We start from the raw sequence: 17,206 nt of genomic DNA, 5'->3' as shown, positions 1-17,206 counted from the left end.
ATCCGTACAGCATCGCTACCGATGGTAGCACGGACCAAGGCGCAGTCAAACTCTATCCTGTTCTACTAAGAACCTTTGATGAGAATGTTGGCAAGGTAGTGTGTGAACTTCCGTCACTCAGAGAATGTTCTGAAAGGTCCACCGGTGAGAATATTTTCAAAATAATGGACAGTGAACTGAAAAACTGGGGCATTTCGTGGAAAGATTGTGTAAGTTTCGGAACTGACAATGCATCGGTAATGCTCAGAAAACACAAAGGAGTGGCAGCATACATTAACAAGGAAAATCCCAATGTGTACATTTCTGGTTGTTCTTGTCACCTCATGCATTTGTCTGCGAAGAAAGGTGGAAAGAGTCTTCAGTTTCAGTTTGATGATCTTCTCATTGACATCTGGTACTACATGGACAAGAGCAGCCTACGGCACCAGGAAATCATAAAGCTTCAAGCACAGCATGGCATTGAAATGAGGAAAATTCTAAAGCATGTACCGACACGGTATTAAAGTAAAGTCTAAAGAATCAATTAAATCTAGATTTGCAATTGAATGAAAAATTTTACACTTCTGACTTTCAAAATTGCATTGAGGGCTTTTTGAGAGACATTTATGGCACTGAATTAGTTTAAACTCACTTAGCTGATAGTGAGATGTTAATATTAGAAATGAAAAATAGAACTTAGAGTGTCTTTTTTTCTTCCCAGTGCTAGGATGGTGAGGCACATTAATCAGCAGAATGGGGAAAACAAATTTCACTTTTTCTTATTGTGCAGATTAAAAAGATAATGTTCATGCATGTACAAACAAATAAATAGCAATAGCATGTAAGAAGCTAGAAAAAAAAAAGTTCAGTATGTATTGGGTTAGAGGACACTCTAGTGATGACATTTTTCACAAAATTCACAAGAAAACAGCTATATAAATTCATGCGTGGTATTTCTTTCTTGATGTTTCTTTTTTAAAGATAATTATGATGGTGTATTTTGATACTGTTTTTCCTTTTTTTCTCCTCAGGTGGCTCTCTCTTGGAACAGCTCTTCAAAGGCTTCTTGAGAATTGGCAGCCCTTGACGGAGTTCTTCAAAGCTCAAGCAAGTACAGGTACAACAAAAGTAGCCAAAGTCGGCAAGAAAAGGGAATTATCACCTTCAGCTTCTACCAGAAATCCAAAGAAGCTGAGAACTTGTGATGATACCAAGGTGAAGGGCAATACCACTTCAGAGATGCCCACCACAAGTAGCTCTTCAAGCAAAACAGCACAGATCAAGCCCGCAAGCTCTAGAAAGGGTGGAACTCCATGTACACAGACTAAGGCTGCGTTCATGCTTAAATTTTGAAGGCAGAATGAGCGATCTGAAACGCTCATCGTAAACGCTCATCGTGATCGCAGTTCCACGATGTAGTGTTCATGCTTACTTCTCTGGCTCCCCCAGGCAATTCTCAGTGTGTGGCCTTAATTGGTCTTCCAGCTGGATTCGCAAACCTTCACTGTGCATGCTACGTAGACCCACTAGAGGTCAGTGCGTTGACCCCATTTAAACGCGTTTACAAATTGTAAACGCATCTTTTTGTGAGTTTACGATCGGCGATCGTGATCGCCGTTTTTCGGTGATTCTACAAAAGTGAGCTAAGACGCAACCGTGTTTTAAACTAAACGCGTAACAGATGCCTGATTCTGGCCGTCAAAATCAAGCATGAACGCGCCCTAAGACTACCACTACCTCATCTACAAGTGGCAGAACAGCACAAATCAAGCCTGCAAGCTCTACAAAGGGTGAAGCTACACAGACTTCCACGCCAAGTGCAAGCAGCAAAAATGTTCACCAAGGTAGCAACTCTGGACAGACTGATACTACATCTAGTGCAGCTCACAGACAATGTGATCTTAGCAAATATTTCTTCAGTCAGCAAGAATTAAGTAAAAAACACTCACAAACCCCAAAGCTACATGGAGGTAAAATCAAAGCTAACAAGGGACAGTCGAGTGCTTCATCAAGCTCGAGTAAGAAAGCCAAGGAGCCTCTGAAGAAAAACAAACCTACTCTTGTGTATGAACAGTTGATTGACCCCAATTGTAAGCTGGAAGCTCTATTCCTGAAAGCATGTTTGCCCATCTTTGAAGAAACCAATGAGGTGGGTAATACACTGTATTTTTTATTTAAATTAAAATGTTACATGGTTTAAACTAAAACATTTGGTTCCATGCATTGATTTAATCTTACATCTTTCTACTTGAAAGTAGTTTCATTATTTGTGTTACAAAGATGTGTGTACCCTTGATTTTATTGTTGTTATTCTACTTGAAAGTAGTTTCATTATTTGTGTTACAAAGATGCATGTACCCTTGATTTTATTGTTGTGTTATTCTACTTGAAAGTAGTTTCATTATTTGTGTTAATACTCAGGGCGCGTTCATGCTTGATTTTGACGGCCAGAATCAGGCATCTGTTACGCGTTTAGTTTAAAACACGCTTGCGTCTTAGCTCACTTTTGTAGAATCACCGAAAAACGGCGATCACGATCGCCGATCGTAAACTCACAAAAAGATGCGTTTACAATTTGTAAACGCGTTTAAATGGGGTCAACGCACTGACCTCTAGTGGGTCTACGCTACGTAGCATGCACAGTGAAGGTTTGCGAATCCAGCTGGAAGACCAATTAAGGCCACACACTGAGAATTGCCTGGGGGAGCCAGAGAAGTAAGCATGAACAGTGCATCGTGGAACTGCGATCACGATGAGCGTTTACGATGAGCGTTTCAGATCGCTCATTCTGCCTTCAAAATTTAAGCATGAACGCAGCCAAAGATGCATGTACCCTTGATTTTATTGTTGTGTTATTCTACTTGAAAGTAGTTTCATTATTTGTGTTACAAAGATGCATGTACCCTTGATTTTATTGTGTTATGTGTTCAGTACTAACATTTATTTCATTTCCATTTCAATTCTGTAGATATTTACAACTTTTGGGGAAAGCTGATGGATTTGATTGCAGTAAGAATGTGGAGTTCAATTTGATGAGTAATATTTGTATGATTATTATTCTGTTTTAAATGAAAATATTTGTACATTCATGTTTTTGGTTAATTAATTCATTTTCAATTTCTTCTGCAGAGTATTATTTGTTTGCATTGAATGTGATTAGTGACTATAATGTTTTCAGTTGTAATTGTTGATTCAGAATCACTGATGTCATTAAAACATGAATATGATTAATGATTAGAATTTAATACTTCAAATTTGATTATTGATAGGAATGTTTTCAGTTGTAATCAATCATTGATTTGGAATCCCTGTTACAGAAATATGAATGTACTATAAAAATTTAACATTGAATTTGATTATTGTCAAGAATGTATTCAGTTGTAATTACCTATGTGGAGTCACTGATGTCATTAAAATATCAATATATCTGATTGCGTAATACAAATGTTTATTTGGCTCTATGATCAATAGCTCTACATGTGTCTTCCTATTCCTCTATCCCCAGCTATTCCAGAGAGACGAACCACTAATTCATCGCATGCATGGAATTCTTGTAAGTCAACTGTCTAGACTTCTGTCCAGATTTGTGAAACCTAATGTAATTCGCCAAGCAAAAAACATCACCCAGATAGATCTAGCCAATGAAGCACACCACAAGAGCAATGATGAGGTTCAAATAGGGTTTGAATGCAGACAGTTCTTGAAAGAGAATGAGGCCTCCTTGGATTTGAAGACATTTTTCCAAGGTGTGAAGAATTTCTACATTGCTGCAGCAAGCTACATGATTCACAACTATCCTTTCAATGAGGAGCTCCTTGTGAATGCAGAGGTGCTTGACATTTCTCAAAGAAGCACAGCCAAGTTCACTACAGTGGAATATTTCACCTCCAGATTCAGTTTAATACCAGATGACAAGATGGATCAACTTCAGGACGAGTTCAATCTGTATCAAATAGATCATGAAACAATAGATGACTGCACCAAAGATGTGACAAGAATTGACCAGAAGTGGCATGTAATTGGGCAGATGATGGAACTGTCAAGATACCAGAGAAAGTATTCCCTGCTCTCCCAAGTGATGAAGTGTGTTTTGGTGGTATTTCACAGCAACAGTGATGCAGAGAGGGTCTTCTCGATGGTAGATAAGATCAAGACTAAACATCGTGGTAATATGAGCACCAGAACTATGAGCTCCCTTCTCACACACAAACTAAGTATGCAGAACAGAAACCTGAAATGCTATACCACAACATACAGTGATGATGTCTTGCAGGCTGCAAAGAAGTCTACATACTTGGCCCTTCATGCTGGAGCTTCTACCTCCAAATAATCAGAATGACTTAATTACTGTCACAGGGTACCTTGAAACTAACACTGAACAGTGTTAACCGGTAAGATATGCGCAAAACAGTTCATTGATACCATTCTATATGGGTTATCCATCAACTACATTATAATACAAGTATTTGTAAAATTATTTAACTTTAAGTATACCCATAAAATAAAAGCATCATGGGGTTTCACAACATGCAGAAACTTAGAAGCTTCAGGGGTGTTTAACACCTGCACTGAATTCATTGTTTTGAAACTTGAAAGTATGTGGTGCCTAAAGCCAAATGCTCCTTCCTTTCATGAAGAAATAATTATATTTTTTTCAACAGATGTCTTGTTCTGCTGACATTGATTTTGACAACCTCGTATAGATGTAGCTCAATGAGTTACAATAATTTTGGATTGTTGACTGTTGTCTGGAAAGTTGAATACCATTATTGCCAGTCTCATTTTATGCATAGATCTATGTCATGTATAATTATTTAAAAAGTAACTAGACTTAAATGCATCACTCTGCATGAGTGGCTAATTAAATCTATGTCTATTATCTGCTCTGCCTCTGCCAAGGATAAATTAAAATGTGGAGTTCACTTCAATCACTTTTTTGTTTGGTATGACACAAAAATTACCCATAAACTTGGGTTGAATTTTAGGGGAAATGGTCCCTAAAATAGGCTCAGATTGCACCAGAGGGCATCTGGAAACCCAGAGCTTCCAGGGCCCTAAAGCGGGCCCTGGACCCCGGCTAAAAGGACTTCGGGCTCATGATGTGCGCTTCGCGCACATAGTGTACAGATTTCTGATTTTCAAATGTTGGCATGTATGCATCACCATCACCAGCACCAGCACCAGCACCAGCACCAGCACCAGCACCAGCACCAGCACCAGCACCAGCACCAGCACCAGCACCAGCACCAGCACCAGCACCAGCACCATCACCAGCACCATCACCAGCACCATCACCAGCACCAGCACCAGCACCAGCACCAGCACCAGCACCAGCACCAGCACCATCACCAGCACCAGCACCATCACCAGCACCAGCACCAGCACCAGCACCATCACCATCACCATCACCATCACCAGCACCATCACCAGCACCAGCACCATCACCAGCACCATCACCAGCACCAGCACCATCACCAGCACCATCACCATCACCATCACCATCACCCTCATCATCACCATCACCATCACCATCATCATCACCATCACCAGCACCATCACCAGCACCATCACCATCACCAGCACCATCACCAGCACCATCATCATCACCAGCACCATCACCATCACCATCACCCTCATCATTATCATCATCATTTTCCATCGTACGAGGACTGAAAGACTTTTGCGCCATGATCACTCTCCCTTTGTCCTCTTCTTTTTAGTTTGTTATCATTTCGCCATTGGAGCACTTGTTCTTTACCCTGTATGAGTCCGCCCTGGCATAAACAACCAACCCATACCTCAGTGGAAAGGGTGAATGCCCGTTGGTTCCTAAATGAAGTCGACAGCGTTTCGTTTTTCATGATTGAAATATGATTGGGATAATAATATGGTTATCATGTATGGCTGAAATACCATGTGTGCAGTGTTCTGTGACACGTGTATGCTTTGGCGATAATTGCTCTGTTGTTTGGTTAATAGGCCAGTGCATGCACAAATAATATTTATGCTACCCTAGCTTAGCCAAATCCCTACCCTCACCCTGCATCGTTGACAAATTTCACCTGCAGTAAATTTGCCGGAGCACATATCAGTTCAGTTGGTAGAGCAGTGGTGTCGTAATCCTGCGACCCGGGTTCCAGGACCTAAATTCCTCGGTCCTCTGGTTGCTTACTAACAAGCATTTATGCTTTCTTAGCAGTAAAATGACCACCACTACCACTTCAATGGATTTATCAAGTAACCACTATTATTATTACTTATCATTACTGTTATCTGTGAGGTGTGGCCCATGCTGCAATACCTGTTCATTGACTTGGTCTTTGCTGACGCCAACGGTGAGAAGGGTCTGAACGATCTCCTGGTTACCGGTCCAGGCGGCTAGATGAAGGGGGTTGCTTCCTCGGTTATCAGGCACTGTCGGTGAGGCTTCAAACTTGAGCAGCATTTGGACGGCATCTCTGTATAAAGGAGATAAAGATTAAGAGACTGGTTAAACACTAACACTAGGAATATGTGTTGTTAGGAACATCAATAATGTAGGATACAAGATAATGAGGGTGACCGGTGAGGCAAAGTTAAGCAGCATTTGGACGGCATCTCTGTATAAAAGAAAATAAAGATAAAGAGACTGGATAAACACTGACAATCAGAATATGTGTTACTAGAATGCTCCACAGGGAGTGAAGAATATGCATACATTGTGCAGACAAGCCTGAATTCGATGACTGGGGCAATAATATATCAGCAAAGCGCTTTATAGGGACATCGTTGATGTATTGAGCACTACCGGTATATTTTAAAAAACGGAATGTAGGATACAAGATACTTTTGGTGACCGGTGAGGCAAAATTGAGAAGCGTTTGGACAGCATCTCTGTAGGAAAGATTATAGTCAAAATAAAAAGGTTAGATGGTTTAGAATCATGTTTGCCGGGTGTGGTCTATAGCTTGACACCATGCATGGTCAACAGTGAGAACTGAGAAGGTCCTGGTGAATCTATGAAAGAAGGGGTAATTTCTCTCTCTGTTGTCAGGCACTGTCCATGAGGCATCAAACTTGAGCACAATCTGGATGGCATCTCTGTGAAGAAGATGATGATAGAAAACAACTTGCCAGAATTCAGATTCATAGTTGCCAGGTTGGTCAAATCTAAAGATATTAAATACTAATGTTGAGACATCAAACTTGAGCAGCATTTGCCTACATCTCTGTTAAGGAGATGGTAATAACTTAGGAACAAGTTAGATGCTAGTAGATATTGGTATGGTCAAAAGTACTACATACATTATGTAGTTAGCTAATAGTTTGCATTTCTTTTGCATAAACAGTGCATGTGAACACACTTGCCTTTGGGTCAAGCTACATGTATTGATGCAATACTAATAGACTGCAGTGTCTTGCTGAGTAATTAATAGAGGTACTATAGACCTATAACTTGTCAATGTGAACTGGTCGAGCCATCATATGGCTCAAGTTAGTTGATGAATTAACGAGGGACTCTGCAGTTAATGTGCCGGGTTATCAGCTCCTAATTGCATGATTGCATGTTTCCTTGACAGGAGTAATTGATGTTTATTGGTAGACAAAATACTGACTAGGGGTGCTTAATGAGCTCTAAAAACATTGCTACTACCATCAGGGATGATTTACATTTGACTACATGTAGTCCTACAATGGTTAGGCTTACAATTGCCTTTTAGTTTAGGGTTAGGTGAATTGTTGGGTCCAGGGTTAAAGTTACATATTCAGTTGGTGTAGGAAATGGACGTGGAGCGATTGTCCCAGGAGCAAATGTTGGGCAATCTCTCTGGCTCTCTCAGTGAACTGTTTTCTCCTGTTCTTTCAAAGACTAGCTATTTCTCATGTAAACTTGTGCCAATCTTATACTTATATTCATAGACTACACAATAGTACACAATAGTAAACTTTCATGTAATGAAGTTCTCAATCGTATCAAGATTATTTCTTTGCCCACCCACTGACTGCAAACATACAGTGTACGATTTCATGAGCTTTCGCACGTAAACAGCAAGGAAGAAGTCGTCCTAATTCAGAACATATTTTTCCTCCATAGCATGCACAGAGTCCTGACCCCCGGGGTACATGCTGAGGTGCTTGAAGTTCACTTCCAATTTTAGAAAAACACCCTCCCCCGAGCCCGGTGTGCGCTCTTCCACTTGCTGTCGAACTCAATCCCAAACCTGGCCGGTGAACGGAGTGCAGGGGTGGTTTGCGCAACGTTAAAGAGAAGGTCGGGTTCCGGCAAAGGTCACACATAATTTGAGAACTTTCTCTTGAGTTTCTTGTTCTTTTTGTATTATTTTGGAAACAACTCATAATAGAAATGTCCCCTAAAGAGGATTTCTCTTTGAATGCCCTCATATTAAGAACATGGCAAGAAATACATGTAGATGAATTGTTTGGACCAAACAGTCCCACATGTGTGTGTAGTCCCATATAATCCTTTATGTATGCAGTCTGTGTGTTTTTCATCAAGATTGTGTCGATTTCTCATCAGTTGATGATTCCAAAACATAAAGGGCCTCGATCCACCAATTCCTACATGTGTACATAATCTACCTTTCAAATTCATTTCCAGTTTCTTTCACAATCTCATCACATGACCAAAACTCCATTTTATCTTTAAGCCAGGAATTCCAGCCATTTACTGTTGGATTGAATGGAATGCTGTAATGCTTGCTATGCGATACATAAGAAGCATTGCAGGAAGGAACGGGTATCCACCCTCGGTGAAACCATAGACGTAATGGTGAAACTAAATTCTTTGAAATTTCATGCACGCCGAAAGTTGCTGATAAACAGAGAATTGAGAAAGATTAATGCATCAGATATTTGGGGTGAAAGATATAGAAAGTGATACTTTCAAAGGTATTTGAGGGGCAAAAAAATGAATAAAGGTTTATTTGGTTAGCTTTCAAAAATTTTGCCTTGCTATTTTCTCTCTGTATGACTATCTACGTATGACCAAGGAGATACTTTAATATATCATGAACGTGTTTCCATTAGAACCTCTAAACAACCTTTTTCATTTTCTCTCTCTCTCTCTCTCTCTCTCTCTCTCTCTCTCTCTCTCTCTCTCCTATCGCCTTGATTTAATAAAAGGCAAGTATTTAACATGGGGCTGTCACTAAAGGTGAGGGGACCCCCAAACCCTCTTGAACCAGTTCTAAAAGGTGACCTTTTAAAGCCTTGTTCGTGGAAACTTTAGAAATGTTAATCAACAAAGTCAAACAGAAAAAGAGAAAGTTTTCATTGTATCTGTATACTAGCAGACTACTACTCTTTTCACACTGGTTTTGCTTAACCCCGTACTTTGCTTAGCCCCGTACTATCCTTAACCCCGGACTATTTTTTTGGCTTTTCACACCCGCTGTTTTTAGTCCCGTACTAGCGCCTATTCCAGAATAAGAAAATCCCCGCTGTTCTCACTGCATTTCGTTAACCCCGGATATCGTTAATGTTATGATTGGACATACTTCGCATCTGGCCAGCTGTGATACGCTCCATTGCGTAGTACCGGACTATTTTTCGTTTCTGTTCTCATTCATTTGCTTAGCACAGCAATTGCGGGGTTAGCAGGAGTTAGCACCACAATTGCGGAGTTAGCCCTGCTATTTAGCAGGGTTAGTTAACCCCGTACTATAAGGTGGGGTTAGCCAACTTTAGCCCACTTTGGTAAAAACCAGTCTGAACAGAAAGTGGAAAAGGCTTAACCCCGTACTATAGGTGGGGCTAAGACCCCCCCTTAACCCCACCTATAGTACGGGGTTAAGCAAAATATTGCCAGTGTGAAAACAGTATACATGTACCGGTAGCTTCGTGCAGTTTAAGGGGAAGTCCACTATAAGGCTGATGTCAATCTGAGAAAATGAGAGAAACTAATCAGTGAAAGTTTACGCAATATCCGATTAAAAATAAGAAAGTTATGAAATTTGGAAGTTGCGATCAATCAAACACATATTAACAACTCAGTGACGTATTTTGCGTGCTCCTGTCCCTTTAAATTATTCTCTGAACTGTAAAACTAGTGGCGAGCTCCCTTCCTTTCCTTTGGCTTTTGACGTCCTCCTTCTCCCTCAGCATGGTCTCAGACGATTCCTGTCTCTATTTTTACTCCCTGCTTGGATGCTCTAGGGATAGTAATGACCTTACGAACCTTCAGACACATGCAGCCAGTCAACCCTAGAGATAGATCCATGGACATACACATGCATATTTATAACCTTCATATAACAGTACATGTAACCCCTATACAAATTTAAGTTCGTCGCGAACTCGTATTATGCTCGTGGTAAGCTTAATAAGATCGTTTTTTAGGCTTTAAGCTCGTACACGCTTCCAGGACGCTAGTAACGATCTTACAAAATCTTCACGAGCTTGTGAACGAGTTCGTCACGAGCTCGTGGCGAACTCGCGGGTAAACTGGGCAGCTCGTGGCGAGCTCGTGGGTAAAAGGGGGAGCTCGTGGCGAGCTCGTGACGAGCTCGTTGGTAAAAGGTGGAGCTCGTGGCGAGTTCGTGGGGAAAAGGGGGAGCTCGTGGCGAGCTCGTGGGTAAAAGGGGGAGTTCGTGACGAGCTCGTTGGTAAAATGGGGAGCTCGTGGCGAGCTCGGGCATAAACTGGGGAGCTCGGGGGTAAACTGGGGAGCTCGTGGCGAGCTCGTGGGTAAAAGGGGGAGCTCGTGGCGAGCTCGTGGGTAAAAGGGGGAGTTCGTGGCGAGCTCGGGTTAAACTGGGGAGCTCGTGGCGAACTCGAGGTTAAACTGGTAAACCCAGCCCTCTAGGGTGGACACCAAAGTTTCATAATTTTTTTAAAAATATCTATTGATTCAAAATTGAACAATTCAATGAATTTTATATACACAATGTAGAAAGCCTTTCTTGTGAAAGATTAGAACGATTATAAATGAAGTTTTCTTAACAAAATTGTATTTTGTATTTTTCATATACGGTAACGCATGTTATGGGTGGACACCAACAATTTTTTAGAATTTTAAAACATGTGCTGATTTTTTTAACTATAACATTTTAAGCTTCATCTTTTTTTATTTGATTTGATCCATGGAGTTCTTCCAAGAAATAAACTGGGAATTGTCAAAGTTGTTCATATAATGTGCATTCATCATGCAGAAGCACCAAATGGAACGTGTGTTGCATGGTGGACACCATGCATGCATAACAACTGTTACAAGATGTGAAATATGGTGATTATGAAAAAACTTTGCCACGCAACCTAAGGTTATTAATGACATGAGCATAAATAGATTCAGCACTTACTACCAGACAATAATTGAACATCAGATAGTCATACAAATTAAGAGAATTCTCATTACCAGGAACTAGGTTTTTTCATGTCACGTTAGCAAGTGAGATACCGTGGCAAACTTTCGGAACCAGTGGTGACAAATGCAGGTGTTCCACAGGGAACACGCTTGGGACCAGTACTTTTCCTTGCCCTAGTAAATGATGCATTAGACGAATCAACAACCTCCAGGTGGAAATAAGTTGATGACTTGACGATAGCTGAAAGCCGAAAATCTACAACAAGAAGTAACATATCGCAAGCTGTCCAGGAGTTGGAAATATGGTGTGAATCCACGCGCATGAAGCTAAACCCAGCTAAATGTCAGTTCTTTCAGATATCATTCAGCAGACGACCCCCTAATCCCGAACCCATCACCATTTCAAATCAACCAATCCCAGAGTGCGTCCATGTAAAATTGCTAGGCGTTACCATCCAGAATGACCTGAAATGGAACAAGCATGTCTGCGACGTTGTTTCAAGGTCAAGTAAAAAACTGTACATGCTCAGAACCCTCAAAAAGTTTGGACTATCCCGCAGAAGATTTACTTACCGTGTTCCAGTCGTACATCAGACCCATTACCGAATATTGCGCCCCAGTTTGGCATTCTTCCCTGACCTTAGCGGACTCCAACCAGATAGAAAGTATACAGAAAAGGGCCCTTCGCATCATTCTAGGCAGAGAGTACCAAACGTATGAGAATGCACTAATAACTACAAAACTTACCACTTTGTCGGAAAGACGTGTCAAACTGTGTGTCAAGTTTGCCAAATCACTTGAGAAAAACTTTCCCCAATGGTTGCCCCCTAAGCAATCTGAACTCCGTGCACTACGTTTCAGTGACCAGTACAGGCCTGTGAAATGTAGAACAGAGCGCTATCGGAAAAGTGCTCTCCCATTTCTTGTGAGACTTTTAAATCAGAAATGATCCTTGATTATCACAAACTTGTTTTTACCCTATTTATGAATCTGGCTTAGATTAGATTAATAGTATAATTTACATTCGTACATATTAAATTTCACTAGCTATGACTGTATATTAAACATTTATTATATTTTCAATAGAAACGCCGAACATTTGTTTACACTCATTTAATTTAGTGTTTTTTAAGTTTAATAATACCCTTTTTAATCAATTAATTATTTGATACAACCCAAGCATACTTTATTGACCACTTGCCAGTCTACTTCTTATAATTCAGAACTTATAGCTATTTAATCACTTGTGAATTTGTATTGATTTTTTTATGTTTGTTCCTTTTGATTATACCTTTACTTGTATATATATTTAATAGCAAACTCATAATTCTAGACTCCTTTAATTAAACTTAATGAAAAATAATCATTTTTTAATCTTTTTTACCATCAGATACCACTCAAGTCACTTTACACAAAGCTTTAAATTTTGATGGAAAGTGGATAATAATATTTATATTTAAATTTTATTTTAAATTCCAAAATTGTCTTTGTTTGTAAGCAATATTTTTATAATGTTAGCATTATACATGTATAGTTACTTTCATTTGCTTTAATATTTATTTTTACAATATTGTGTATGATTCCTTTTAATTTGTATGATGTTTTTAACGTTTTGAATTTTGTAAATTCATTTGTAATTTAGCCTTTGGCTACAATGAGTGAATAAAATACCTTGAATTGAATTGAATTGAATTGAATTGAATTGGTGTAAGTCCTAAAAAGGGCGAAAAATGGGTTTCACCTTACATAAAAATTTAAACCCAGGATTTTGAAACACAACGTTATTTAAGTTATCTCCACTACATATCTGCATTAAGACATGGACAAAATTATCACCATAGAATATACTCTTTTATTTTTATACTTGGATCTGAAATATCCATGGTGAAATCTCTCCAGTATCATAAAAATACACATATGCAATTACATTGAAAGTTCAGAAAATTTATGTTGAAATTGAAACAATAGCTTTTTCATGCTGAAGTAACCTGTCAAATTTCTTGTAAATTTAATTAAATTCTTTTGAAACTTTGAAACATTTATTTGCAGCATACCAGATTGGGAAGGGGGGTGCCATTTATTCTGACTGTATCATATATTTAACACCCTGAAATGTCACTGTCAGGTATTACATAAGACCACACACCCAGTGCTTGATTCGAGGTCAACTCCCTGTTTCTATCTTGCTCTCTCCTTATGTACATAGGATCCCCCCTGCTTAGACACAAATCCCTATTCCTCTCTTCTCCCCTCTCTAACTTTCTTGTGTACTCTCTCTTGTGGAATTACCACTGGTAGCATTCCTGATAAGAATGAATTAATTTGGGCCCATTTGGTCAAGTCTTTTTCTATATTGCTGTTGTGGAGAGCAGACATGGGTTTTGAATGGTATTGCAGCTCCTTTGTTTTAGGTAAGAGAAAAACTAATTTCTCACACCTTTTAACTAAATGTTCTATTGTGTATTTATAATAAGACTAGGCCAACAGTTAGGCCTACCTCTCTTATACATTTATGAAAGAGAAGTGTAGAGTAATGATTAATGAGATAATGTATTCATTCTCTTTCTAGTGAGATATCTTTTCATATATTGGGAATTTTGTTTATCTATCTAGCACATGGTATATTCACTTCAATAAAGTAACATTAGATATCTATGTGATAAGGTTATATTCATGTAAACATTTCTGTATCTTGAATGACAAACCCTACCTTTTAGGCAACATGAGAGCACAAGAATGCATTTGGTCTGAATACTGAAAACTAGTTTGCTAGCAGATATAAAGAAGGGATTGTTCTAGAGATCCTATAGTGTACATGTATCATTACTTGGTACCCTGGGTTGGTGAATACACTGACAAAAAGGGGGGATGCTACATAGTTATTGTATGAATACCGCTTATTAGTTTGGATCTTTGTAATATTATGAGTGATTAGAATGATGGATAAATAATTACCAAAATGGATAATAATATTTCTTCAAAGGCAGAGTATTATACAGTGTAATTACTCACATATTTAATTTCATTATACAGTGTAAGTATATAATTTGGAAATCATTTATTCATTCATATTGTTGTGTGAAGTTGTGAACCCTGCATACAGGTAACATGCATTATAAAGGGTTTGTATTGACTCTAATAAAGAGCTACTTGTTTTAAGTTACATTTTATGTTAAATTTTTTCTTTCTGTTCTTTGATATATTAGTGATTTAATTGATTGATATCCCAGAAGTAATGAGCTTTTAAATTGCTCTAAGAGTATCACTGTATTCTTCACCAGCTAGCCAACTGAATTGCCCTTGCATGGCCAGCCTGCAGATGTTACCAGGACATTGAAAGGCTGATAAGTTAGATAAATATATATATATGCTTGCCAATAGCTCAACAGGATCATCAAGTTCACCTCTATATGTAGACACAAATTTGTTCTCAATGCCAACCTGCTGTTAAGCACGCCATTATAAAGCGTGCAGCCATTTTTTCCACGAGATTGTCGACGAACTCGCCGACGAGCTCGTCGACGAACTCATGACGAACTCGCCGACGAACTCGACGACGAACTCGTTGACGAACTCGCCGACGAGCTCGCCAACGAGCTTATCGGCCAGTGACGAGCGTGTATATTTCGAGCACGCCAACGAGTTCGTAGCTAATTTGCATATTTGGAACGAAACGAGCTCGCTGGCGAGTTCGTCTGCTTGCTCGTCAACGAACTCGTTGGCGAGCACGCTGACGAGCTCGCGTGTAAGCGTACTGAAATTTGTATAGGGGAAGTCTGTGGTAATTCTAAAGTCACACACTGTACATGTACTCTGCATAGGCCTACATTTACATTCTACAAGTCTTCACTCCCATCTTAAATTATCTATTCCCCCCCCCCCCCCAAAAAAAAAAAAAAAAATCTGCCTGGGTCATCATGCATTTTGTTGATAAAAGGTACATGTAATTGCAGATGAGTCTGCATGGAAAGAAATTATATTTCTTGATGTACCACCCCCCCCCCCCCCTCCTTCCCTCTCCCATACAATTGAACTCAATATGTGAAATAAAAATGTATCCTAGCTTCTCCTTGTCACTTTAATCAGTTTAATGAACAAGTTTGTTTTTTTAACTCTTGAAGTGACAGCATACATTTGTACTTTTTCACTTTATATTGCTCTACCTCTCCTAATATAGCACTCCATTCCTTTCCTGTTCCCACTGTGTAGTTGGTTGAGTTGTTCATGTATAGATCAAAGTACACTTATTAGGAGAGAGTTGGCAGGACTGTGATATACTTGTACCTTCCGGTTATGGAGTAGTTTCCTCTCTTTCTGATAATTGATCTTGGTATCTGAAGATTGGTTTCAATACCCACACTACAACAAGGAACTTCAATGGGATATCAATCAACTTCATAATGTTATTGTCAGAGACTCAAAAGCTTTCCGCATTAAACATGTACAATAGGCTTGGGCGGAGGACTATAGCCTAGGCCTACATTGACGAGTGCGTAAGGGCCTTGGAGGAACAGAGTTAATCAGTTCGTCTACTACCGATTGGTCTATTCCCATATATTCTACACCCAGCCTATCTATCATCTACTTTCATCTAAGTAATCATTGTGTATACTTATCATTTGGAATGATAACCATATTCTAGGATAATATTCATTTGGACTAATTTGTATTTGGTCATCTCCAATAAGTCTACTACACTGTACCCATTTGGTCTATTGTTCATTCAGTCTAATTTCCAGTCGGTATCATTCCTAGTTTGTCTAATGCCCATTTTGTCTGCTATCCATATGGTCTAATAATCATTTAATCATAAATAATAACAATCATCAAATGATTATCAGACATATCTAGATGGCAGATGAATAGATGCTCTATTTATGTAAAATTCTGCCATGTCCCTTGGCCCTCCTGACATCCTTTGTACAAAGTTCAAATGCACAAAAAGACTTCAAATTCTTGAGTTTGTGACCTCCACTAGGAATGTATGAGGCAAGTATTTATTATGTTGTCATGCTTCAATGATTTACACATAAATAAACAATCTCTGTCCATATCCTCTTCTCCTCTACTAGTCTATATCACAGACTTCAATGTACTTTTCTTTTAACATACAACACTTATTTTGAGACAATACTTTTGATATAACAATGCTTAATAATAATTTTCCTAAGCAACTCATGCCGGGGTAACATTCAAACCAGCTCCATGTCAGAACACATAAAATAGTGAAAAGTTGCACAAAACTTCAATCCTTAAATTCACCGAAAGGGATAAAAACATTTCACAAAAGCACTCTGGTGCAAATGCACTTGCAGATGAGACAAGAGTGCAATGTACATGTATATCACTATCAGCAGATATGCATTTAGAATTCATAAAAGTATTTTGAACACTTTCTTCGTTTGCATCAACATTACAAATTAGTCTACCTTTATAGTTTTTTTAAACACACTTCCCATTCATGCTCAATATCAATAGCAATTTAACAGATTATATACATGTAAGGGCATGTTCTACCACAAAACCTTTGAGATACATGTACATGAATTCAATTGAATGGGAGGAGTCCGGATGTGGGTTTAATAAATGAAGATTAAAAGGTGTGTCTTTAAATACAGTGTACAAGGAAAATGCAAAATCAGAGATGGTACTTGACTGGTATTGTAAACAAAAGGGCATGCATACTGTCTGGTAACCAAGCCTAGAACCATTGACCCTCAACATAGAGGAAGAACAACACTCAAAATAGTTAGGTTCACATGGCAGTTTGCTAACTTTGAGTTTAGGTTATGGTTTGAAACTAATGATTAAAATATGAATTTACCTGTATCTTGTAGTTAGGAACCGCTCAGACACACTAGTGATTACAAACCTTTAATTAAACTGGTACTCAAGAGTCATAAACCATGAGCGATCTAAAGGTTG

At 39.0% G+C, this 17,206-nt stretch overlaps 1 protein-coding gene across 1 annotated transcript in view; it reads right to left on the bottom strand.

Moving 5' to 3' along the window:
- LOC579663 (ankyrin repeat and sterile alpha motif domain-containing protein 1B) overlaps positions 1–17,206 on the bottom strand; it is a 133,264-nt gene that overhangs the window by 99,561 nt on the left and 16,497 nt on the right. The window contains exon 3 of the mRNA XM_030989091.1: positions 6,281–6,437. Coding sequence (XP_030844951.1) covers positions 6,281–6,437 — 157 coding nt within the window. The remainder of the gene's footprint in view (positions 1–6,280; positions 6,438–17,206) is intronic.

The sequence above is a fragment of the Strongylocentrotus purpuratus genome, unplaced genomic scaffold (assembly GCF_000002235.5).
Source record: "Strongylocentrotus purpuratus isolate Spur 01 unplaced genomic scaffold, Spur_5.0 spur5_scaffold_18, whole genome shotgun sequence".
NCBI classification, from domain to species: Eukaryota; Metazoa; Echinodermata; class Echinoidea; order Camarodonta; family Strongylocentrotidae; genus Strongylocentrotus; species Strongylocentrotus purpuratus.
The sequence above is the reverse complement of the archived record's forward strand: the minus strand, read 5'-3'. Positions and strand labels throughout refer to the sequence as shown.